This window comes from Sinohyriopsis cumingii, unplaced genomic scaffold (assembly GCF_028554795.1).
Source record: "Sinohyriopsis cumingii isolate HCF-2022 unplaced genomic scaffold, ASM2855479v2 utg000813l, whole genome shotgun sequence".
Taxonomy (NCBI): domain Eukaryota; kingdom Metazoa; phylum Mollusca; class Bivalvia; order Unionida; family Unionidae; genus Sinohyriopsis; species Sinohyriopsis cumingii.
This window is the reverse complement of record NW_028315934.1, coordinates 1513922-1540617: the sequence shown is the minus strand read 5'-3', so window position 1 is coordinate 1540617 and position 26696 is coordinate 1513922. Positions and strand designations below refer to the sequence as shown.

General features: G+C 40.4%; 1 protein-coding gene across 3 annotated transcripts in view; it reads left to right on the top strand.

Moving 5' to 3' along the window:
- The first annotated feature begins 225 nt into the window (after positions 1–225).
- LOC149773218 (carbohydrate sulfotransferase 15-like) overlaps positions 226–26696 on the top strand; it is a 50195-nt gene continuing 23724 nt past the window's right edge. The window contains exons 1-5 of one of the 3 annotated variants that reach the window (XM_089946639.1): positions 227–614; positions 3512–4070; positions 9370–9565; positions 11839–11943; positions 12593–12755. In XM_089946639.1, the coding sequence (XP_089802765.1) occupies positions 556–614; positions 3512–4070; positions 9370–9565; positions 11839–11943; positions 12593–12755 (1082 nt within the window). In that variant the 5' untranslated portion in view covers positions 227–555. Of the gene's footprint in view, positions 615–3511; positions 4071–9369; positions 9566–11838; positions 11944–12592; positions 12756–26696 lie in introns of all 3 variants that reach the window. The other 2 variants (XM_089946638.1, XM_089946640.1) reach the window with 2 other exon arrangements.

Genomic DNA, 26696 nt, shown 5'->3' with positions numbered 1-26696 from the left:
ACAGATATATAAAAAAATGTTATTGTACTTCTTGCGTCTCTCTCTCTCTCTCTCTCTCTCTCTCTCTCTCCTAAATAACTAATTAATTGTAGCATTAACGTTGCTAACTCAAAAGAAAGGTTCAAAATGTTACACCTGTTCTTTTATTAGGTCTCCATATTTAACACAAACCAGTCATAGTCTGGTGTATTCGTGTCGAGTGTGCTTCCATTTTCTCCACGTGCAATTGCATGTCCACGTTTCAGTCAAGAGTTGGATCAGCACATGTTATATTCGGAGGATTCCTTCACAACAAACTGAAAATGCGCAAGTGCACAGATATTTCGCTATAAATCTTGGGCAAGCGGTCCCACTTTTATGGTCTGCTTCAAATTTCTCATGTTACAAAGTAAACCTTTTTCACCCACCGCTCCCGCAGCTTTATTACGGAACCTAGTTGTGCACTGCCATGAACCGGATTTTTTCTGGGAATAATGCTGTTTGGATGCTGTTAAGTGTAACAAGTGTTGTTAAGTGTTCCAAATTTGAGGTTAGTTCTCTACGTTGTGAATAAATATGTGGAGCAAGCTGAACTTAAGATGGCTGGTGAAGCTGAGTCAGCAAGGCATGGACAGGTACCAATCTTTCTACTTCACCTACATTAAGGATATGTGATGCTACTAACCTGATGCTACTAACCCTCTCCCTGTGTGTGCATGTACATCGTACGTGTAATGCTACCTACCCTCTTCCTGTGTGTGCATGTACATCGTACGTGTAATGCTACCTACCCTCTCCCTGTGTGTGCATGTACATACGTACGTGTGATGCTACCTACCCTCTCCCTGTGTGTGCATGTACATACGTACGTGTGATGCTACCTACCCTCTCCCTGTGTGTGCATGTACATCGTACGTGTGATGCTACCTACCCTCTCCCTGTGTGTGCATGTACATACGTACGTGTGATGCTACCTACCCTCTCCCTGTGTGTGCATGTACATGCGTACGTGTGATGCTACCTACCCTCTCCCTGTGTGTGCATGTACATACATACGTATGCATTGAAGGATTCTTCGTTAGGCGAAGAAATGCATTAATTAATGAATGGACAATGTTTTGAAACTATTTAACCAGCTAAATTTAGCAAAGTTCTATTATCGTTTAATTTTAGCAATTTTTAGGTAATCAGTAACGTTGGATTGTACCCTCCAATTCTCCCCCCCCCCCCCCTGCACGTAGGCGTGTATGCTTGTACTGACTGACGTGTATGTATGTATGTATGCATGTATGTATGCATGCATGCATGCATTGCGCATCTTCCAAAAAAGACTAAGAATGTTGCTGCAAAATTAATACATGTATTTACTTTACACAGTACTTGCAGATAATCCATCTTAATCCATACATATTAACTTCAAGTAAAATAGTTTATTTCATCGATGCAAAGATATGTGGTTCTTGTATCATTGCAGGGAAAGTTCACCGATTTGTATTGGTAGTAAGAATAAAACTGTTTCCCTGTACCCACAGTTATGCTTCAGACACCCCAACCTTTGTATGTGACCCCCCAGTGTTGATGACAAAGTTCACTTTTTACTCAGTCTAACCCCAAGCTTTGATAACGAGGTGAATTTAGACTCTCAATATTGCATATCTAGGGGATACGTTGATAAAGGGACTTGGGCTCCACGTCAGGTTTGATTGTAAGACAAACAGAGATTTGGGATCTGCATCAGGTTTGATAAAAAGAGAAATAGGGACTTGGGCTCCACGTCAGGGTTGATAGTAAGACAAATGGGGACTTGGGCTTAACATCAATTTTGATAATAAGAGAAATAGGGACTTGGGGTCTACGTCAAGTTTGATAATGAGAGACATGCAGACTTGGACACAACGTCAGGTAAATAGGGACTTGAGCTCTACGTCAGGCTTGATAATAAGAAAAATAGGGACTTGGGCTCTACGTTAGGCTCGAATTGCAGCAATTAAATCTCCTGAATTTACAAGTCGTTTCGAATAAAGGCGCATATTGCTACTATGATTAGTTCATGCTATTTAATCCTAGCGGTTTCGAAAGCTATCGAGTTTTTGTTGAGCGTGAATGTACGCCGAATTGGTCGTTTAGCAACAAGCATTAAAATACCACAAAAAAATAAAACGATCCCGAAGTACCTATAGGGCAAGAATAGATCCAGGAATTATTGTCTGTTTTATATTTGTATTTGTCCTTTCATGTACAGTAAGAGTATAACAATGTAAAGGGGTGTGGGACCTTCATAGTTTACAGAATACGATATAGGGGATATGGGAGTAATGATATATACAGGGAACAATATTGGTTGCACATTCAGATTCCTCTTTGATGTCAGAATAGTCAAATGTTGTTAAAAGCTATCCAAAGCTGTTGCATCGGGGCCCCGAGTGGCCGAGTGGTCTAAAGCGCTGTCCGTTACGGATCACTGCCATCTCACCTCTGTCTGCGTGGGTTGGAGTCTAGGATTCGGCTATGTGAGAAAGCTTGCCAGTAGCTTCTCGTGGGTCGGTGGTTCTTCCTGGGGTTTTCCCGGGTTCTTCCTCCACCATTAATACTGGCCGCCATGCATAGCCTATCGTGTGCTGAAAAATGGCGTTAAACCCAACAACAACAACTGTTGCATCAATCATACTCTAGGTGTATATGACCTTTGCCCTTTCCCTTTTCTACAGTAGAGCTTCGAGTAGACAAAACTGCGTGTCGCATATGTTTGAAATTCAGTCTTAAACTGTCGAATGAAAAGTGTAACGAATAGAGGGAGGCGATAACATTCATCATCAACGAAAGGATAACTTCCAAAGCAATGAGTGCAACAGAGGGATATGTGTTATATACCTCACTAATGATCGATTACTTACTTGATCGATGCAATCGATTATATCTAGTGATAAGAAAACCGATTTCATGAAATTATTTTATACTGAAGGATCAAACTGGACTTATCCGAATATGCACACGGACGTACGAACGATGTGTGTGTACGTTAGTGGGGGATGAGTCTAAAATGCCGGTCTATCTTAGATTCATCGCCGTGAACTCGACAGTCTGGTTCTAACTTACTGAGGGGAAATTTCGGTTCAAGCCGTATTTAAAATATTATTCTAAGATTAACAAGGCTAAACACAACAATGATCTGGTTGTCATCATAAGCTTGCATGACCGCAGGTAATAACACATCGAGCCTGATCATCATAATTGTCTTAACTTTTCTGCTTTGATGAAAACAAGTTTTTTGTAGACTTTGACATGATTTATTGTCCGGTCTTTTTCAGGATTTTTAGGCAGGTCTTTACAGTATCATCATCGTCGTCGTCGTCGTCGTCGTCGCCATCGTCATCGCCATCGTAGTCATCATCATCAGCGTCGTCATCATCACCAGCGTCATCATCGTCGTTATCATCATCATCGTCGTTATCATCATCATCGTCGTTATCATCATCATCGTTATTATTATTGTTATTATTATTATTAATAATATTGTTGTTATTATTTGCAGACGAGTGAACGGGCAATGCCTCTTGCTGATTCTGATGATATGCTGTCTTTGCTTGCTCGTCTTTATTCAGACGCTTACAAGATCGCTGTACATCCCTCAAATCATGGATATACAATTATTTCAAACTCAAATGTATTACACGATGAACTCGAGTGCCAAAACACAAGTAATGTTTGATTCTTCCTGCAGAGGACTAAAATCATTTGCAAATGTCTTCATTCCTTCGACACTCTCAGAAGCAAATTCAGTTGACAAGGTCTTACATTCCGCGGGACAGTTATCAAATTACAACAAATATCCAAATGCATATGAAATTATTGGTGGAAAAAATTACTATACAGGTAATGTCCACGATAATGATAGAACAGGATCAAGCGCGATTCCTAACACTAGTGAAAATTTAGAGAGAACAGTGTTAAATTTGCGACTCGATAGATCCAATGGAGGTCTCCCAACAGCAAAGAATTTTTGGCAACGTTCCAAGCAGTCACAGCATTATGAAAATCCCTTGTTACCTTTATACTTGAGATCAGAGACGCCTATTGACTTGATGAAACTGGTAATATTTTTACTTCATTTTAATCTATATTTGTGTTTCTAATTATGTATCTCATCTGGTTTACGTTGAGAAATACTCTTGTGATAGTCTAGCATATATCATGCGTCACGCGCTCACACTTTAAATAAAGATTTTGTCGTCCCCGTATTGCCGGAAGTTCGTCATAAGGTTGAAGTTGTTGTTGACCCTGCCTTGTCGGAAGTTCGTTTAGCGATCACTTTCGCGTCCATGCGTCCTTTCTTCCGTCCACGCACTAGATTAAAGTAGATATCAAAGTTCATGTTCTAGATTAAAAGTAGTATTAAAATATTTTGATTCTTTTTAAGGATATTGCTTTGATGGACAGTTGTTCTGCAACCTTTTTATCTGACTAAGAGGCGAGGAACCTGTTTCTTGCTACAAATTAATAATTATAAACGTAAAACATCATCATACGTCATGAAATTAACCAAATTTTGTACGAGCCATTATTTCAAATATAATTTGGAACTCAGTATGTTTAAATTCTGATCTGTATCGAAAATCATGATAACGATGTAACATGTGATCGTTTATTTGTTTTACGAAATACTGGCAATTCTTGTTCATTATTTTGAACTCAAATGAGAAAGCAAATATGGAAAGAGACATACGAGTATTTCAGACATTCATATCTAATGTAACTGCAAATGTACGCACACACACACACACATGTGCACACACACGCACACACACACATAGGTGAACAGAATAGGAATATCTATTTTCCTACAACAATACAAATAGTATGTGTTATACTTTCTATTTTTCTCAAACTAGATAAGAAAATAAATCAACACTGTGCCTTGTTATTAGCCAGTATATAAATTCATCTTTCTATCCATTACAGTCCTGGCTTTGACCTGAGTACTTAATTTGTTATTACAAAACTAATGATATAGGTACAGTTCATGCACACAATTAATCCCATCTGCATACTAAAGCAGAATGACTAGAATTACGTCAAAATATGAATGAATTCAAACTGCACGCAGCTTTGGAAAATATATTTTGTTCTCGATTATCGAATATCAAAACTGTACTAGAACATATGTAGATAGGGAACATAAGCGTCGAGAATAAGTAGACCATTGGAGAGGGGGGTCTCGTCCACTAGGGGCCATGGGTAATGCCACAAGACAATGTCATATTTCATTCTCAAGCATCTCGCAGTAACTTCATTTTATTTCTTAGATAAACTACTGAATATAAAAAAGACAATGCTCAGTAAACATTGACCCTTTTGAACCAGCCCAAAACATATGCACAAAGGTTATAGCAATACAAGACATGATAGCACCTATCGTAAAGGAAACAATCGAATCACATCGATAACTGGCAAGGATTTATAGTTGAAAAACCAAGGCAAGGACACCAGTCTGGAGAGTACAAGTCGTTCTCAGACAAATAGAGGTATTGGAAACCCCTTATTTAAAAATGAATGAACTTTTCTCAAAATTCTTTTTGATTTAAAAATACTCCATCGCATCAGAATTTTTTGGGTAACATACATACATAAAATCGTTTATATATTTTGGACCAAGGGGTCTCTTCAAAGCTCTCAATACAAGATATAGGTGGAGGGCAGCGAGGGGTCGGCAAACAAAAAAGGTTGATACAATCTGACCTTGTCATTTTCATTGCTAGTCACATGACTACCAACCTACTTGTCCATACCATCCGAAGTCCAATATGGTAGCACACCCATCTCTCGTTTCCACCGTTGTTTTACAAGAACATTCGAAAATACTGAATGAAAGTCTGATAATGTTTGTACAAAAGAACACTTTTCCCTAAAATATTTGTTCCATGAACAACGACAAGAAACTTATCTCTGTTGTAGCAACACGGAGAACGCTATATTCGTCTAACGAAAGTCACGTGATAACAAGGCATACACTGGATAGTTTTTTCAACGGACTAAGGTAGATTGCATAGACACTCGGAATAAGTTTTATGATAAAGATATAAATAAAATCTAACCAATCAGTTTTGAAGCTAAAGAAAGGTCCATCTAGCCTATCAGCACAATAAGGCACTCCAGTGATATTTAACACAAATTTGAAAGCGTTTTAATTTTTTTCCATCACAGCTAAAAAACGCTTGAAAATTAAAATTATTGAAAAAAGTCCTCAAATTGACATCGAGCCGGACGTTGCAGGGATAAGCGTCATCCCTGGCCAATGTAAGTTAACATGTCAAAACCAATTCATTTAAATGTGTGCTTTTATCAGTATGGATTTTACATTTCACACTAAGGATATCACATCTTAAACACATTGAATATCCAGATAATTCTATATTTTAAGAAATTGGATAGAGTTCATTAAATGAGACAAGTCCATGCTGTCATAAAGCCTCGTGAATGCTGTACGTTAAGAGATTTGATTCTAGAAATGTGCTAATTACATCGAATGATAACTATCTTTCTAATACTGACTCCCCACAATAAACAAATAATCAATTAAATCTAAGAAAGTTATAACAGAAACATAAATGCAGATAGCACATACCCTAGTTTCATTACAGTTGCGTAGTGATCCACTTAAAGGTCATTCCTACGCACAGTACAACACATATGCCAGTATGTTTCGTTGACTGCTTTTCGGACCACCTTTGTTATTTATGAAGTCAGGGTTGACCGAGAAGTTGAGAATGCATCGAACTATTTATCGTTCGCAGTTTTCGGTCAATCTTACGTTCAGTTCGGTCGGAAAGAATAGCCGAGGTGATCCGAACTGAGTGTGGTTTCCAGTTTGCGAAGAAATCTGCGGCGTAAATGCAGATAGCACATACCCTAGTTTCAGTACAGTTGCGTAGTGGTCCACTTAAAGGTCATTCCTACGCACAGTACAACACATATGCCAGTATGTTTCGTTGACTGATTTTCGGACCACCTCTGTTATTTATGAAGTCAGGGTTGACCGAGAAGTTGAGAATGCATCGAACTATTTATTGTTCGCAGTTTTCGGTCAATCCTACGTTCAGTTCGGTCGGAAAGAATAGCCGAGGTGATCCGAACTGATTGTGGTTTCCAGTTTGCGAAGAAATTTGCGGCAAGCAAAATGAATGCTTCTGTGAATTACTGTGCCAGGAATTATTGTTTCGCGCAAATAAAACAAAAACGAAAACAAAAACCCAAACACAAATAAACAAGTACAAAAAATGAATATAAACGGGAATGTTTGTTGGAATTAGTGTTTGGTGCTTTTTTTAGAAACAAGCAAAAGAAATAGGGTTTTGTATTGTTCTGGTGGAAGTTGGTTAAATAGTTTTACCATATGTAATTAACGCTAATTTAATACGGGTATTATATGCGGATATAATTAATTTCGAGGTACTTTGTCTCCTATGCTTATTATGAATCTTTGAACGATATACATTTGAAAAAGGTAAACCTAAACATCTTGATCTCATCTCACGTATCGAGTCATTCGCATGGACAGTTAATAAGGTACAGACAAAGATCATGTATCCCATTACCAAATAATGATTAAAATGTTGTAAAAAATGTTAAATATAAGTAGACTCCCCTATTTCAATGATTTTGATAGTAATTAATGTAAATATAAAGAGGTACAACATAATATTATTCAGTTTATTGAACTGTCACCCTAAGCAAAACGTATTACTCAATCTACCCGCACAACTAAAGCAGTCCGACTTTTGTTTAGCTATTAACTTCGCCCTCTCTGTATGTTATCTGGTCAGGCCACAACAATAGAGATGTGCCGTTTTTCTTTTGCAAAACACACCAACAGCGATCTTTGAATACTCACATCTGCCCTCGCACCATGTTCCGGCAGTGAAACTCTGTTCTGTTTGCTAGAATTTATGTAATGAACGAACACCATGGGTCCGGACCTGCTGGTGTCTTGTTGTTGTTGTTTTGGGTGTTACGCCATTTTTCAGCGCATGATAGGTTATACATGGCGGCAAGTATAACTGTCGGAGGAAGAAACCGTGAAAACACGTGAAAAAAAACATAGACCCACGGCAAGCTACTCTTACGCTTTCTCACATACCCACATTGACCGAGACTTGAGCCTACGCGAACAAAGGTGAGATGGCCGTTATTGGTAAAGCGAGAGTTATCGACCACTCGGCCGCCCCTGGCACCTCTCCTGGCATGAACTTTTATCTACCGGCATATACCCTGGTCTATCGGCATATACCTTAGTCTGCTGGCATAGGCCCTAGTCTATCGGCATATGCCTTGGTCTGCCTGCATAGACTCTGTCTATCGGCATATGCATTTGTCTGTCAGGATAGGCTCTGGTCTGCTGGCATAAGCCATGGTCTGCCAGCACAGAACCTGAATTGCTGGCATGAACCCTGATATGGATTCTGATCCATCAACATGGTTACATACCTTGCGGCACAGACCTTTGTCAGCCAGCATTGTCCGTGAACTGCAGGCACTGAGCCTCATCTATGGGCATGGCCCTTGGCATGGATAGTATTGATCTGCCAGGATGTTCCATGAAGTGTTGGCACAAAGCTTGATTTGCTGGCGTGAACAATGATCTGACAGGATGTTCCATGAAGTGTTGGCACAAGGCTTGACTTGCTGGCATGAACAATGATCTGCCAGGATGTTCCATGAAGTGTTGGCACAAGGCTTGACTTGCTGGCATGAACAGTTATCTGACAGGATGTTCCATGAAGTGTTTGCACAAGGCTTGACTTGCTGACATGAACAATGATCTGACAGGATGTTCCATGAAGTGTTGGCACAAGGCTTGACTTGCTGGCATGAACAATGATCTGACAGGATGTTCCATGAAGTGTTGGCACAAGGCTTGACTTGCTGGCATGAACAATGATCTGCTGGCAAATTTTGTGTGACGCATAAGCAATACAAGTATGAAGATCCCAAATGATTCGAAGTGGCCTTCTATACAGATCATTTTCATAAAATAGTGATTTGAAACCAAAGTAATTCAAGGTATTGTTATAAATTGCAACATAGAGTATCCTCTTTGCTGTTTATTTTTGGTTTATAAAACGCAGCATTTAGTCCTATCGCCTCCTCGGTTATGAGAGTTTACTTATGTCGCTTTACGTTGAGATTTTTCTTGGTCTTATCTTCTTTTTACCCTTATTACAATATCGTTGTTTTCATCTGAAAAGTAAAATTAACTTTAAACTGTTTTCTCTTTGAATGTCAGCACGACGAATTAATATAGAGTCTTACCTTCAAGAATTTTTGAACAGATTTATATTGGGATATTTATTAATCAGCAAATATAATCGGATGTATTTATTATCATTTTTGCAGGGTTCATTAAAGTTCATTCCTGACATAAAGAATCCGTGCTGGTTGGAAGGAAACTTCATGTTCTGCTTACCATACTTTTACCTCGCCGGATTTCCTAAGTGTGGAACAACTGACATTTACCGTAAACTCTCCATCCACCCAGATTTCATCTCCCCCTTTACCAAAGAGCCGCATTGGTTGACAAGGTTACGTTTTAGTAAGCAGTATTGATGTTTGCTGTATCTCTCTTCAATGAAAATTAAAAATATTGTATATGTCTTCTGTACATTTGTATATGTGGGATAATAGGATACATATAGATAAATAGGTACTATCACAGAAGTGTTTCGGTAGCTAGAATAATCGCTACTAAGCACAAGAAGGAAACACTGTTCGTATATAATCAATTGATGACCATATATTAAACTAAGAATTATCAAAGAAATCAAGAAACACTTATGTATTAATTAATGTGTGTATGTATGTATGTATGTATGTATGTATGTATGCATGTATGTTTGTATGAAGTAGGTATGTATGTATGTCTGTAGGTAGATATGTATGTAGGTATGTAGGTATATATGTAGGTAGGTAGCTAGGTAGGTAGGTAGCTAGGTAGCTAAGTAGGTAAGTAGGTAGGTAGGTAGGCAAGCAGGCAGGTAGGAAGGTAGGTAGGTGCAGTGTTTCCCTTTACACGCATTTGTGCGTCAGGGACGCACGCTGGAAAAAATTGACGCACACATTTTGTTGCCGTGCGTATTTTTGACGCAAGGGATTCGCATAATGAGATCAGGATTTATTTAATATCCAATACGTTGGACGAAGGGTGGCATCGTGTATACTTCAAGCATAGGCATTGACTGGTTCCCCGCTTTGTTTACTCCTTGTGTTGGGCTCCTCTATTCCTATAGCGGAGTGGAGCGCAGGGAACATACGAAATAAGGAACCAGACTAGCATAGGCAATGTTATGACGGAGTAGTTTCCCCTAATCTCGCAAGCTCTCACGCGATTTCCATTGATCTCAGCAAGATTTCATCTTGATGTTTAACCTCAAGGCTTGTTGCACTAGAAAGTTATATCCAGATTAAAACGTCATGCACTAAAAATTATTAGCGAAGAAAGTGAAGGAAGCAGAACACAAAAGTAACTGTAAATCTAACTTTAATGAAAAATGGAGAAAATAATTCTCTTGACTGGAATACGGCACATCCATTAGGATTACCGGTGTGACTTCTGATAGCGTGATTGCAAAGGCTGCAAGTGTGAATAATCCTTTCGTGACAGAGTTTAAGAATTTTAACAAATCTGCCCTCGTTCGCCACAAGATATCTGGAGAACACATTATAACCCAAGACATTCTTTCACAACAAAGAAATCAGTAAACTTGCCGAGACAAATGCGTTTATTTGGATTACACAGTCAGGGGGTCATTGCAGATTTTGTTGGTTTTTAACTTTGCTGCAATAAAAGACCTTAAAGATCAAGTGTAACTTATTAGAAAAAAGATGAATCATTAGCCTCGAGTTTTGAATAAATTTTTTCTAGGACGAAGTACAATGAAACCGATGATAGTACACATTTTATGAAGGCAGTAAATTGACTGCCATTCAGTTAAAAATATTTATTAGGCTTTTTGTATTGGCTTGTATGTAATATGTTGGTCTATAATATTGCTTCAAAAAGATAATAAGGAGACTGTTAAAAGTGCGATTTTAAAAGAAAAATGAACTAATAAAATTATTCTTTGAATGGACAATGCATTTATTTGTTAATTGTGCATGTTAGTTTATTTGTATGTTAAGAGAGAGAGAGAGTATGTTGTGCAGGCTGCAATATCCTATTTCAAGCTGAAAAAGTACGAGTCGGGTGAAAATTTGTCAGTATATTTTTGACCCCCACATTTTTTATTTGACCCCCAGTTCTGACACCAAGGTTTTTTTTTACCCTCAGTTTTACCCCCCGGGGGGATACACTGTAGGTGTGCCTGTATACATGCATGCATGCGAGTGTGTGTGTGTGTATGTATTAGGAGAGAGAGAGAGAGAGAGAGAGAGAGCACAATTATTAACATGGACACAGGTTAGATTGCATTCTGGTAATAGTTAATTTTGAATTAAATAACTGTTTTTTGTCGTGCAGGCACTTGTTATGAAACCACTAACAAAAATCAGAAGAAGGTGTTATTGGCTTTTTATGAATTTACATATAACGTAATACCAGCTATTTTTGGCTAGTTAATGTAGTGATACCTATGAATACATAACAGCTGGAACATTCATAAAGGGTACACGATCATAATTTGTTTTGCATGTGAACATCAAAGTTTCGGTAATGTAGCTTACATTTTCTTTCCGTGGGTTGTTGTTTTTTTCCGGGGGTTTTCAGAGGTTCTTCCTCCAACATTTACTCTGGCCGCCATGTAAAGCCTATCTTGTGCTGAAAAATGGCATGAAGCTCAATAACAATAACATTTGCTTTCCATTTTACAGTGGGGGTATCCATGATACAATATTTACGGTATTTTTCCCGTGCAACTACACTTATTGGACAACTTTACAACATCAGACATAGCAGAATGAACAGTGTTATTACAGGTAATAACTCTTATGCTTCCGTCTTGAACACACGTGGGAACAACGTTTAAGTGTCATACTTGTTTACTCTCACTCACGCGAACACGCGCATGCAGACACCAACACGAATAAAGAAACGAACTATCACTTCTCTATGACCACAGTTCTTTCGGAAACTTAAATCTTGATATCTATATTTTCCTTGAATTATCCAATCCGAAATAATTTCCAGTTACGTGCCATCGGCTAGACGAAACTGTTCTAGATTTTGTCATTACCGTCAAAGCTTCATTAAACAGCCCTTGTCATTGATTCTACGTGGCCTAAATGCACAACAGAATGTAACAGATTATTAAGTGTCCAGGTTAAGCTCCAAATACCGTTATACTTAACAACATGTGGCACATTTTAATTTTTTTTTTTAAATTTCCTATTAAAACGAGATCACGTAATCATTTTTCAGTGTACCGATGCACCTTGAACACAGTATCACGTGATAATTTTTCGGTGTACCAATACGGGATGAATAAAGTCAGTATATCCATTTGTCTTTTAATTAGCTGGTTATTTGAAAATCTCCACACGGCACTGTCCTAACACCGGCATATTTTTGTCCCAACAAAAATTATATATAGATGAGATTACTATAAAAAAACACTGACATTTTCAGGAGATCTAAGCGCTTCAACGTTCTGGGATAATGACTTTTGGCCAATAATTCCCGGAAACTGTCATACAAGCACAACCGAACCGGAAGTTACCAATGTTGACTTTCTGCTACACCTCAATCCAAATGTTAAAGTAATCGCCATCTTAAGAAATCCTGTTGACAGGTAAGATTATCAACATCGTGTGTGTGTGTGTGTGCGTGCGTGTGTGTGTGTGTGTGTGTGTGTGTGATTCAAACTTTTAACGTAGCTGTAACAATTTCAGTCACATCATTACGATAGTCTCTGCTGTTGAGTTATGTCTGTTATTTTGTTTTTCGTTCTCTCCATGGTTGATCGCAGGCTCCTTCAGCCATTGTTAAATGTGTAACGGGGAATATTCTTTACAAAATCTAAATAGGGCTTTCTCCGCTTGATGGGAAGGGGGGGGGGGGGCTGATGCACACCAGCGAAGTTAGTGGACGAACGGACGGAGTGAAGCCTTGAAATAGTCCCCACTTATTTCATTTATTCTAACCCAGGTTCGTGTCTAATAAAAGGGTATTCGGTGACATAATTTAGTTATCGGAGAGAAATAGAGGGAAAGAAAGATAGAGTTCTAAAAGTTGAACGACAGAGAGAAAAGAAATAAAGATAACTCATTTTATTAAAGTGAGGTTATTACTTACTGAAGTCAAGAAGCAAAGATGAAAATGAAAATAATAAGTTTTACTTAAAGTAAATAATTAGTTAAACAAGCAGCTACAAATTAAGGATGTGTTTTAGGTGGATGGAGACTAAATTTAGGAAGGAAATTAGGAAAGTATGAAATAATTTGATAAATCATGTAATTAATGAGGCCAAGCTGAATTTCTTACCATCTTGTACGCCAAAACAAACCAGACGATCGTATCGTCTCGATATAGTAACTCTGTAACCACACAGGACTGGTCTAACGCCTTGCAATGGCGACTGTACTACCTTCAACAACCGCAAACAGCGATTCCGCCCGACTTGACGCTGGACCGGTCGAAAAGCATATATAAAATGAAATGTATGCACGGGACGCCACCGGACTATCCGACATGCGCAGAGAGTGGACGCGTGCGCTGACCGGTAAAAATGGTCTGAATTAAACAGAGGTAAAGTAAACAGTTCATGTAGAAAAAAAAAGGGGGGGGGGTAACTTTAAATTTCAGTGTAAATAAGTCCGAAGGTAGCCAAATCGTATATTAAAGAACTACTTCAAGTAAATTACACACTAAATTTCCATCCACCATCACAAATGTAACCGTTAATGATATACATAAAATAGCGACATACTAAGCATTCCGAACGTGTTATCTGAAGTAATGCTTTTCTTAGCGCTGATGCATGCAGTATTCTTATCAATAGCAGAATCTGTGTAAAGTTACTGTTCAAGAGACCTTAAGATACGAATTGATTACCAGAATATGAAACGGCGTTCGTCATCAATCCATGTAGCGAGCTAACTAGGATAGTTTTAAGTCGCCTTCATTTTTAAATATCATTATGGTTCATTGTGCCAAAGTACAACTTTGTAATCAAAGAGTTTCTAGACAATGCACGTATTGGTCGTTATCTATATGAAGGACTTGGATAACTCGTAAACGTTCTTTTGTTGGCAATTTACAATGACAGCTTGATGATATAATGAATTGAAAGAAAATAAAACTTTAAACAAGACTTTATTTTCCTTTACCGTACAAGGTACTCATGTAATCATATTGCAAACGGATTCACATCAGCCACAAAATCACTTTATCATCTTGACCGCTCCGTTGGCCTTGTGGTTAGCGCGTCCGCCTCGGATGAGGTAGGTCGTGGGTTCGATCCCCGGCCGAGTCATACCAAAGACTTACAAAAATGGTACTAACAGCTGCCTCGCTTGACGCTCAGCATTAAGAGGTTAGTGTTAGGAATGGTCGGCCTGGTGTCAGGATAATGTGACTGGGTGGGACATCATGCTACATGTCTGCGGCACGATGCCCCAGTGCTAGACATTACCATAAACTGTCACACTGCAGGCATCGTAGCGATATTCCTGAATTTGTTTTAAAGCTACGTTAAAAATCCAAATTACATACACACACACACACAGACACACACCCTTAAATAACGTGTACCATCGTAAGGTTTAGGTGCAACTTTATCCATGTTGATGATACCCATGTCAGGATTACTGCTATATAGTTAACTTATTTCTTCCAATTTTCCTTGTAATTAAGTTAACAATCGTTGTACGTAAGACATACTTTCTTGTCACACAGTTTGATTCTTTAACAGACTTTCCATGCCTTGTTATTGTTCTACATTATTAGAGGTTTGATCTTAACACACAAAACTGCACGTGGATTCTTAGTCAGCCTGTCTTTGAAAAACCTGGATATATTGTTATTATTTTGTGACACACCACACATGATGTTCTGTTAATATTCACTGGTTAAATCTCTGTAAACGTGCTTTACTTCACCATGAACGCCTAATGAATATGTCTAATTCGTGCGTAGTCTCGGTTTATCACAGGACTTGTTATCAGTTATTTTGTATTATAATTCTTACATCAATCGCAGACACCCATTTACACGGATAAAATGTCCGCCCTCACACCGTAGCCGTGGTACCCTTGGAAGTTTACTAAGTAGAAACCCGCGTCTTCTATGATGATTGTGCCGCTATAGTTAATTTGGACGAAACCGGCAACGTTCTACATTGCATCCCGATGATAACAAATACCCCGACAAGTTTGGTACTGACCGTCTCATCTTCGTCTTTAATGTACACTATTGTGGTGCCTGGCGCACCCTGAAGTACGAAAACCAAGAGATCGGACTTAACAGCATATTGTGACCAATTGGTCTGCTGTGTAAAACTGAGAGCTCGAAATGACTACCTCGTACTTATCCATTATTAAACATTTAAATGCTGTAAAAGCTAAAGGACAAACAATTTAGGGGATGGACATAACATAATGCGGCCCAACGATTTACATTTGTTTGAGACTCAAAAAACATACAAATCTCTGACCGCCCCGAGGTGTGGTATACGACACCGATAGCTGAACATCTATGATAACCTTATCTTCTTAGCGTGTTCGTTCTGCTATAAAAAAGTGCCGAGTTTTACCGGGCATGGTAAAGCCACATTCAGACAGGGAACCCACTCCTTCAGAAATCATGAGGTATAAATAAATTAACCATAATGACTCTTCCATCAAATCAGCACGCTGAAGCATCAACGTCTGCATGCAATGTCTTAGTGTGCCGCAAGCAAAAGCCCGACACTGTTTTCACCATGCTGGCATGTACACATGCTTTTGTGGCAGTTTCTTTCACTTGGGTCCCCAACGTTTTATTTTAGGTTTAAGCATGTGCTTGAAAGGTCCTCCATGATGCAGCCTATTTATGAGAACCCCTGCCCATTCCTCGCCGATAATGTACATTTGTTTTACTAGATCTTGGTCTGCGGAGAATAGGCCACATGCACGATCTTGTTCGCGACCATGTTTAGGAGATCGGCCATGTTGTCGCCGTGTCAGGTGCTGTGTGCTACCTGCATTTATTTAAAGATTGTATTTATGAAAGGTACCCATGGAAATGTAACAATGAGGTATACAGTTTTGTCTTGCATCAAGAAAATAAGAACACGACAGAAGATAACGATATTCATTACCAATTTCGCGCGCTTTTCAGAGTGTACAGTGTGTTATGTTATAGGAAAATTTGTATATCTATCAGTTTCAACAGATTCAACAAAGTTTTATTTGCCGTTCTATACTTTATTAAACGTTTAAAAATAGCTTTTGGTAATGAAAAACACACATTCTGAATGAAAACTAGTTTTACATAACCAGTAATTGAGACGTTTACATGGCGTATTCATGTCGGCAGCCCAGTTGGTCTATATTAAGCTACTAGTTGCAGATATGTAGCTCTTGTTAATCATTTAACTCACAGCGAACAATTTGTTTCTCCACACGTAGCTTATCTCAACATCATATTATATAGAGTTTACCTTTAGTATCCATGTAATGCTGGGAGGTACTCTCTCCAACGCTTATTAAACAAGTATGCCTCTCACACCAGGTCTATTGTTGTTTATAGATCGTCTTTGTGGGCCAATAAATGCATCTAGTAGGTGGATGGGTGGATTGGGTTGGCGTGCCACGTCTCATATAGGTTCGTCGTCCTCTGTAGACCCTAATGCTTTGTGGCCTAATCTGGCGACTGCTCAGGTAGAGCAAGAACCGAGATGTCCCCCCTTCCGCCACCCGCACACCAGTAAAAGACCCAAATGCCAGCGGTCTCCAATTCCGACTGAGACAACCCGCAAATGCCCCTTTTGAGGTTGACTTTTTCAATATCCGATACATGTTATGTCTACCGAGCTTTCTTGTGCACTACACCTGCTTCGACGAAGGTTCAACATTTTTGTTCCGATCTGCGTTTATGGCCCTAATTCTTGAGCATTTTCTTCCGGCTTGGGGATCTTGGTCGTGGCCATCTTGTGCCCCTATTCGTTAATATACAGGCGGCCCTTTTCTGTTAATGTCTTCACCAATGTAGCCATATTTGTCCTGGACGCAGACGGGTCTCATGCGCATTCATCGAGTTGGCTATAGCGTGAGTCATCACTTCCAATGCCTCGACGGTTTCTTCCCCCACCTGCAAGTCCTGCTTTACGCTGACCTCATGAACTTACTCAGCAGCCTTTACAGCGTCCTCTATGGGCTTGATAACTGGCTCGAGTTGTTGCGACCCCTCAGATTGCTTATTTCCGTGCAATCTGCTAAGCATTTAGCTTGTCACGCATCCATATGCTCATCCAGCAAGCAAGCCTATCTTGTCTTTCGCGCTTGACATTTTTAAAATAGTTGTTTGAGGAAGAAGGCTCACGGAATCTATTTTTTACGCGTCATATCAAACCCCACTCGAAGCTTTTGCTAGTAAGTCCACGATGACGAAGCTGTGTGGTATGGTCGTCGCCTCATAAACAAAGCGGCAGCATTGGTGTCGGTCATTTGGCGGATCACTTTGTTACTGCACATCCTGCAGGTCATTGACGTCGGAACTCTAGAAATGAACGTGCATTTTGGCTTTGTCGCAGATAATCTTTGGGATGTAGGTGTAGGGAAGGGTCAGGTACAGCAAACCTACAGTTTTTCACCTCTTGCGGCTGATTAATCTGGTGTTGTTTTCCGTCTATCCAACGTCACGCTATAATAAAGAAAGTTATTCTCTTTGCTACATTCAAGGTCGTAAGAACTCGAGGCCGCTTCGCCTTAGAAGTAAAGGTCACTGGTTTTTATACGGTACACAGTGACCTTATTGGGAAGCTTGGTATCGCCAACTACCGCACCCAGAAGCTTCAGATGTTTGTGAACGGAGGTGTCGCATATTTTCTTCAGCAATTCGTATTGTTTTTAGTTGTCTGTGCTAGCTAAACGCGACTCTGTACACCTTGTTAACTTTTATCCAACGCATTGAGAGCTTTATCAGCAACTGCGTCTTCCTGTTGCCGGACAGGCCGCACGGCAACGCGTGATATGGTCGGGTGGTAGTGATCAGAGGTGCCAGGATAATGCCATTGATGCTGTTGTACGCACAGAGTCATCTTTCAAAATGCTGCAGTTCTGACTTCATTACAAATGAAGACGAGTCGCTGGCCATACTGGTATTACTGTCCATCAGCAGGCACGCAATATGGAGGGTGTGCGTGGTAAGAGGGGTAGTTATATTCCACGACGGGGTTTGGGAGGGGCTTGGTCGCGCAGAGGCATGGTATTAACATCGAGACCACCCTCAAAAATATACTGTCTGCTCAAGGCAATTTCCCCCGAAAGACGTATCAGCAAAGCCACAATTATTGCGGACCAGGCATATTGACCGACATCCGACTAAAGGTCTTTGGCTTGCACAGGCCTAGATAGGCTACTATTAAATGCGTGGACACTGCACAATACCAGTACGACTAGGTGTATTGCCGCTTTTAAGTCCGTCCGCCTACACAAGCGTTGATAAAGGCTGCCAGAGCTCAATAGCAATATGCCCTGGAGGGGCTAAACCAGGTCCCATGGTAGGTATATATTGTGTAGTAGTTCAGTCGCACCCTGGCAGAGTTGCTGTTTAGGCATCACTGCGCCAAGGCGATGCTTATTTCTGAGAGTAGTTGTGGCTCATTGTCAGTTAGGTTCGGCGTCTGATGGCCGTCGTTGCAGACATAAGAAGCGATGTTACCTGTCTTACAAACACTGCACTGGTCGTTATTGGCAACGCAGGTGCGACTTCAAACAATACAGAGGATACACCTCAGTGCAGGGTGTGGTACTTGTCAGCACCTGGGCAGCTGGAGATTCGGACTTATCATAATGTCGTTGACTTGCGGTCGCTCAAAACATATGTCCTGGCTGACCAGTTCAGTGACTCGTTCCAGAAGCAGCAGAGGGGGTGAACAGACCGAAACTAAAATAGTACTGAATAGACAAAAACAGTTTCGGTTTACTTATTTCGACGATAAACCTTTCCATGACGACCACAGAATAAAAAAAAAATATCCCTGAACGTCGAATAATTTCTCTCGGAGAGACTCTTCGACGACCGGGGAAATGCAATAACATCCGCGCGCTGACGTTCTTGGTTTACTTCAATAAATCTGAAACTATTCCCCCGCGGGTCGTCATTGACACGGTCGGTCGGTCCAGCCCCCCCCCCCCCTCTGCTGCTCTACGAAATGAGTTTCCAAGGAAAAACATTTTTATGTTAACCATACAATGTATCAAGTCCGATACGGTATCGTGTCCGCGGGTCGTGTAAATTTATTGTCACAAATCCGTGCTGGTTTCTTTGAGCGTGACTAAAGAAATTCTTAAACTTATTAATATCCATATCGCCGCTACACCAGGTTTGATGAATATTTCTCAGCGTATGAACATCAACTCCATTAAACACAGCAAGAAGATTACAGTTATCCCTGATTACTTTTGGTATTTGTGTGTAACGTTGAGTAATATAAATGACATCGGTGTTTTTATGACGACCCCGGGAAAATATTCTTGCAGGATTTTTTTGCTTGTCCAGCATCACATCATCATACACTACTAGGTTATTTATTTCCCCGTTAAGGTCTTCAACGCTGGGAGCTTCTTCGATATCAGTGATAAATTCAACTACTTCCTCGCCGTCTTCACTCAGCGCTTTTGCACTCTCATTAAAATCTTTTATAACATTATAGCATCGCTGATCATCTACAGATGGTGCTACCAAATACAGCTTATCCCACTTCATCCACTTCATTATCATGTTCAACAGCAGTTGCGTTTTACCCGATCCTGACGGTCCTATGATGATCATTCTGATAGAGTTTGGTAGCACTGAATTATGCTTAACTGGCTCCTTTCTTCGCGTCGCAGAAAAATCTGTAATTTCCATTTGTATATAAAGAATAATAATTATGGATCTATATTGTGTGAAGTGTAAGGCACGAACCCCTACGAATGATCTAACAACCATTACAACAAAAAATAACAGACAAGCACTTTCTGGTAAGTGTACGCGATGTGGCACAAAAAAATTTAGATTTCAAAAAAAAAGCGAGAATTTAGCGGAGGTGACATTGCAGCCAAACTTGGAAAGCTCCCCGGAACTCCCTGGGCAAAGTATCCCGGAGAAAAACATCTCCCAGGATACAATTACTGCGGTCCAGGGACACGACTAGATATCAGACTTGATGAACAGTCTAAACCAAAACCGGGAGAGTATCCGATAAACGCTATCGACGCAGCGTGTCACATACATGATGTTGCTTATCGAAGTAAAGATCTACAAGACAGGCATATCGCGGATGTGAAATTAATTCATGCACTAAGCGCCATAAAAAATAAATCATTTAAGGAGTCACTCGCTAATTGGTTAATAAGATCAGCGATGAAATCTAAATTAGCATTAGGCGCTGGATAATTAATAACAATGGAAGCGATTTATTATTCCCCAATCGGATACTGGAGAGGTAACTCAGCAATTAATAAACTCGCCAACGCGGCATCAGTAACACGCGAGGTTGCCAAAAAATGGCTGTCAAAACAAGCAATATGGCAAATCTACCTACCACCACCTCGACAAATCAACTTTGCACATTTTGATGTTAGTGTCCCCAATGAAGTTCATCAGGCTGACATACTATTCCTGCCTCATGATACTGTCCGCAGAAAAATATACAAATACGCGCTAACAGTAGTTGATGTTGCCAGTAGATACAAAGAAGCAGAACCGTTAGCGACTAAAACAGCGTCCGAAGTTGCCTCTGCGTTTAAACGAATTTATCAACGAGGACCTCTAAACTGGCCACGATTATTACAAGTTGATCCTGGCAAGGAATTTCAGGGCGCGGTGTCATCACTGACAAAGCAGCATAACGTTGTTATACGACGAGGACATACTGAAATTCATCGGGATCAGGCAATTGTTGAGCGATTTAATAGAACACTCGCTGAGAGATTATTCGGATACCAGTACGCGAGGGAATTCATTTACGATACGAGATCTCGTGAATGGGTTGCAAGACTGCCAAACGTGATAGCCGCACTGAATAATGAAATTACCAGAACAACAAACATGAGACCTGTAAATGCAATCACAAAAAAATATATACCCCGCGTCAGTGAACGCGGACAACAGCAACAAAATGTTTCAACGCAGCCAGGGACGCTAGCGTCCCCACTGCTGGGTAATGTCACCGTTAGGTATTTATACGAACCAGGCGAACTAGAAGGAGGAAAAAAAAGAGCAACCGATCCCACATGGAGTGTTACTACACATAAGATATCCAGCATAACCAGATCAACTGGGAGAAACGCAATCTACAGATTAGATTCGACTGCTCCTCAACGCGGATTTAAACGCGAGCAACTTCAGGTGATTCCCGAGGATACACAATTACCACCCCGATCACTAAAGTGATCCGCACTGAAGTGATTCAATCATTTAAATAACTGCAGCAACACCTCTGCGTCGGTTACACTCAAGACAGGTCAACATCACATTTTCACGTGTATGACCGCGACTGCTATCTATTCTATCTACGGTGAATTGCCTTGGGTCGTTTTTCGAATACTGCCACAGCAATAAACAATTACAACTCGCACAGTGATTATTCTGCTGTTGTTGTAATTGTATTACAAATTCAACATCCAAACTTTGTTTGGGATCAAACTCTCTACCATTTTTTTTGTCGCTCTGTTTGTAACCGGCTAATTTCTTTCTTATTGTGTCATCAGCGATTGAGCTGTCGTTGACAACATCATCTAATACAATTCTTCGTAACTGACCTATCCTTCTTACTCTTGACACGGCTAAATAAACTAAATTTGACCACTCGATGCGATCATCAACAATCCAAACTGTTGTATCTGAAATAGTTAGTCCCTGCGAACTGTGGATGGTCATAGCGTATCCTAGCGTCCACGGGGATTTGCTCATTTTCAGTGCCTGTTCAACAGCATCAACATCAACTGTGACAATATCATTTAATACTAAATTCTTTTTCTCCGGACCCGACGCAGTCAGGCGCCCTGGAATATCAACATCAATATTCTGCAATCGCGTATCAGCTGGTCTATAACACAACGGCACTGGCAACATGGGAAATTTCTTCTGATGTAACTGAAATAACCGCTGCTGAAGTGTGTCCCTGACTATCTTTCTACTTGCCACAATTAAATCACCTGGTTTCCACGTTTCCCAAAAGTCGCTCAGCGAAGTCTCTGGAATTATTTCACGCATTATCTCACACTGGACTTTATTGGTTTGTAGCCTGATCAGTGCCTTAAACTCTTTCAGCGTTTCATCGAGTGCTCTAACATCGTTAGTTATTTCCTCATAATAATCTACAAAAGTTTTCAGCCACTCGTGTGGAGATTCACCTGTAAATGGGGGTGGTTGACCATGATCGCCGCACATCACCACTGCGGTATTTTTCTTTAGCAGCCAATCCAGAAACTGTTTTAATGTATCCAACGGCACAGTGTCTATCTCATCCCAGATGATTTTCTCGGGAATATATTTCGTTCCCATTCGTTCAGGTGTCCACGTGCCTCCGCTGTATTTGAAAAAACTGTGATACGTGCACGCGTTAACATCCCGTTGTCTCATCTCCCTGGCAAGTCTGTGTGTGGGTGTTAGCACAATCATGTCAGAGTTTCTAAATAATTCAATCGCTCGAGTTGTTTTACCAGAACCACCAGGACCGTTCAGATAAACTGTTTTGTGTCTTGTAACAGGATCGTGCACCGGCGGCAACAACGAAGTTGCCCCCGACGAAACCATCGAAGATATTTCTGCGCTGCGATACTCATCCTCGATTTCAACATCAGCCGATTTACAATATCCGTGTAACATTTCATTCTTTATTCTCCACGAGCCCCACGATGGATCATCCGATATAACATTATCCAACAGCGCTGAGTGTTTTTTATCAATATAAAATGAATCCGTTGCAACTCTCACTGCGGCAACAGGGAATCTATTGATCATCGACAACAAATTTATGGATACATAAGCCAGCATCGAAGATCTCAAATGTATGTACTGAGATGATTCTCCGTCAATATAACTAAAAACAGTCCCTAGTTTTTCCCCGTTTGACAGAAACACATCTTTGCGGTTACAGAACATGTTGTTCGTGGCTGCATCAGCGACAATAAGATCCAATTCAGTCTTGTCCATGATTAATCGACTGTGATGTTGTTTATGATCATACGCTCCACCTTGAGTGAATTTCCCTATTATTCTTCGTCCTAGATCTTTTGCTGTGCTTTCATCATTTCTGAGTTTGCTTTTAAGTACTTCAGGAGCTTTCTTGATGATAGCGTCGATAGAAGTTTCTGGATATTCTCGTGACCAATCTTCGATGACTTCTTCTAACGTAACCGGCGTTGGAGTTGGCAACCAAACTTCGGTTTGACGACAATAACATATAATCGCTTCGCTGACCGTCAGCGACAACAGTATTCGACTGTCAAGCATGTATCGCAATAACACTATCGGTGCCCATCGCTTCTCAACGAAATGTCTGCCAAACCAAACATAACACACAGGATGTAAATCCTTAGCGAATTTAAACGACGACACACAAGCAAATCCGGTCAAGTCAAAATCGGGTAAAACACCGTTGACAGCTACTCTTGTCATGGTATTGCCAGCGTGGCCAAACCGTTTAAAATATTCGCTGCATTCTCCACGCCCAAGGAAACTTCCTGGATAACACGCCGTCATGTCCACGGATATCATACCGCGGTGATCATACTGAGTATTCCACAAACCGCCGTGTCCGTATTCGACACAGCTCTGCTGGATATCAGCAAGAAAACTTTTCGGAGTTGGTCTCCATGAATTTCGTTCCCGGGCTACATGCGCGACAACACCCGGGACAGTAAAACAGTGTGTCAGTAACGTATCAGTGTTGCCAGCATGATATTTTTCTGCGAGTTTTTTCATTTCCTGCTGTAACGCCGTTGTTCTGTATATTTCCCCGTTGGGTCTCACAAACTGATCATATTCTCCATCTTCGCTACTTCTGAATAACCACACAGACACTGGATCGGTTTTACTTATCTGATAAATAAAATCAAACATGCTCCCAGAATTGCTTTGCAATTCCGGATAATACTTCACAACACGGTCTCGCGGGAATATCCTAACCGAGTCAGTCCAGGCGTGACTGTTATGATCGATAATAGTTATTGGTGTTCCACGGGAATTGTATTTACACTCATACAATACCTCACCGGTTAACGATGAAACCGTTATAGGAAATTTTAGTAATCGCTCTAGCTCAGCAACATCATTTATTGACGCTCCTTTATCCGCTACTCGTGTCGCCCACGCTGTTATTTTAGTTTGTCTTAGCGGTGTTAGGCCGTTTCCTCGCATTGCATTTTTAAAATGTTCCATTACTCGCTCAGCTACACAATTCATCCTTGACTCTGTCAACGGCGACACCTTCATCGGTTTGAGTTTATCAACGCGTGGTTTCTTCATCGGATAAATTCCATAAATGACTGCGGTCACAGGATACGCTCTGGAATAATATGGTATATCAATCCCAACAAGTACTCCCGGTTTTGAGTCTTTACTTAACAGAACGGTTTTTCCGCCCCTTCTGGCATCAAGAACAGGGTCTAGTTTGTCTCTGATAATCCACGTTCCCTCGCCGACTCCAACAATAAATTTTATCTGTACGAAATATCTTCTATCGTCGAGATACCCAATTATGTTACGCGCGATTGTATCGTTCATGGTAGCATCAATGATACGGTCACGAGAAATGCCTTGCATTTCCCGAGAAACGCTCGCGTTTCCGAGGATAATTTTATACGAAGACCACGTGTGTGCGGCACCATCACGACGAAACTCTTCTTTGGCATTCTTGATAACACCAATTACCTCTGCTAACTCTCTTCGTCGTGGATCAGCGGTTAACCGGTCAAGATCGAATCTAGAACCTGATATGGGTTTTATTCTGGATAGTCTTTCAAAACCCATTATTATAATTAAGACAAATATTTAAATAGACAAATATATTATATGATGAACCAATGCAAGTGGATCAAACTAAATTCATCAGCGCCGTGTAGCAAACCCTGCAGAGGCGAATACTGTGGACAACATGCTCAACAGGTCCGCGGTGGGAGTCTAGGACCGATACCGTGTATCAGATGCGGCATTGGAGTACGAGGAAAAACGCAATTATGTTCAGCGTGTGGGGGAAAACGCTATCGAGAACTAAAACGGTATTATGATAAAAAAAATCCAGACTGTGATAACGCTCTCTCGGAGCGTGATTACATAAATAAGTTTTCAGACAAATTATGAATTAGACAAATGATTTGCTTATAGTATAATGAATCAAGAATTCGTCCGACATCCAACTATTCCAAATTATGAGGCAAACCGAGATGGCATAGTACGACACTGCACGCGAAGACGACCAGTTGGTGGAGTTGATAATGGTGGTTATTCAAGATTTACTGCCACGTGCGGAAAGAGGTATTTATGTCATCGTTTTATTTACGAATGTTTCTTTGGAGTGATCCCTAAGGGTTTTGTCATTGATCACATTAACGGTAACATACTTGATAACTCTATAAACAATCTTCGCGTGGTCACTCAGAGCAAGAACTGCCTACTGGGTAACACAGGGCGTTGTAAAACAGTTGCAAGAAGAGCTATTAAATCTATAAACGCAATTACAGGTGAAGAAATTGTATTCCAGTCAATAAACGCCGCCGGTAGGTATTTCGGTATTTGTCCACCTTCTGTACAGCATGTCGCAGATGGGATCTACAAAACAGCATTTTCAAAGAAGCTCAAACAGAAGATTTCATTCTGTTATATAACTCTTATCGTTGACACAAACGACGATAACTCCTCCGAGAGTGTGTAACGCTTTGCAGAGTTGTCGTTGCTGGTCAGAGGATTTGCTCCCCCTAAGAAAGCCACCTTGATAAAATATTTTATCGAGTTCATAACATGTAATCATTTATTTACCGTAGAATATATATTTTTTTACAAACAATATCCTCGTTTTACTGAATATATCCGACTGTTTTGCTCTTCTGTGCTTGTTATATGACCGCGCTCGAGAAAACATACAATTAAAATATTTTAAACAAGTCCCGCCCACTGCTAGAGCGAATTTCCAACTCGCAAGTAACAGTTGGGTTATATACGAAATCGCTCCCTAAGACCTTTGGGTCGATCGAAAGTCAGCACGCGCAAGCAAAACCATAAATTTAATCCGCCAATGGCGGGTGTCTTTTGTGCACCATCCAATGGTCGATTCAATGGATGGTTTTGCTCTGCTGCTGACCGTAGAAAATGACCCACCTGTGTATGTTTGTGTCGTCATAGGATAAGGTCTTAGGATAAGTTAGGATAAGATTACATGTTCATTGTGCCTTTACTTGCTGTCATACTCGAATCAGAGGTAAAGGTTGTCTGTTCTGTACCGTCTCTTAGGATAAGATTACATGTTCATTGTACCTTTGCTTGCTGTGATACTCGAATCAGAGGTAAAGGTTGTTTGTGTTGTCAAATAAATGTTTGCCGGGCC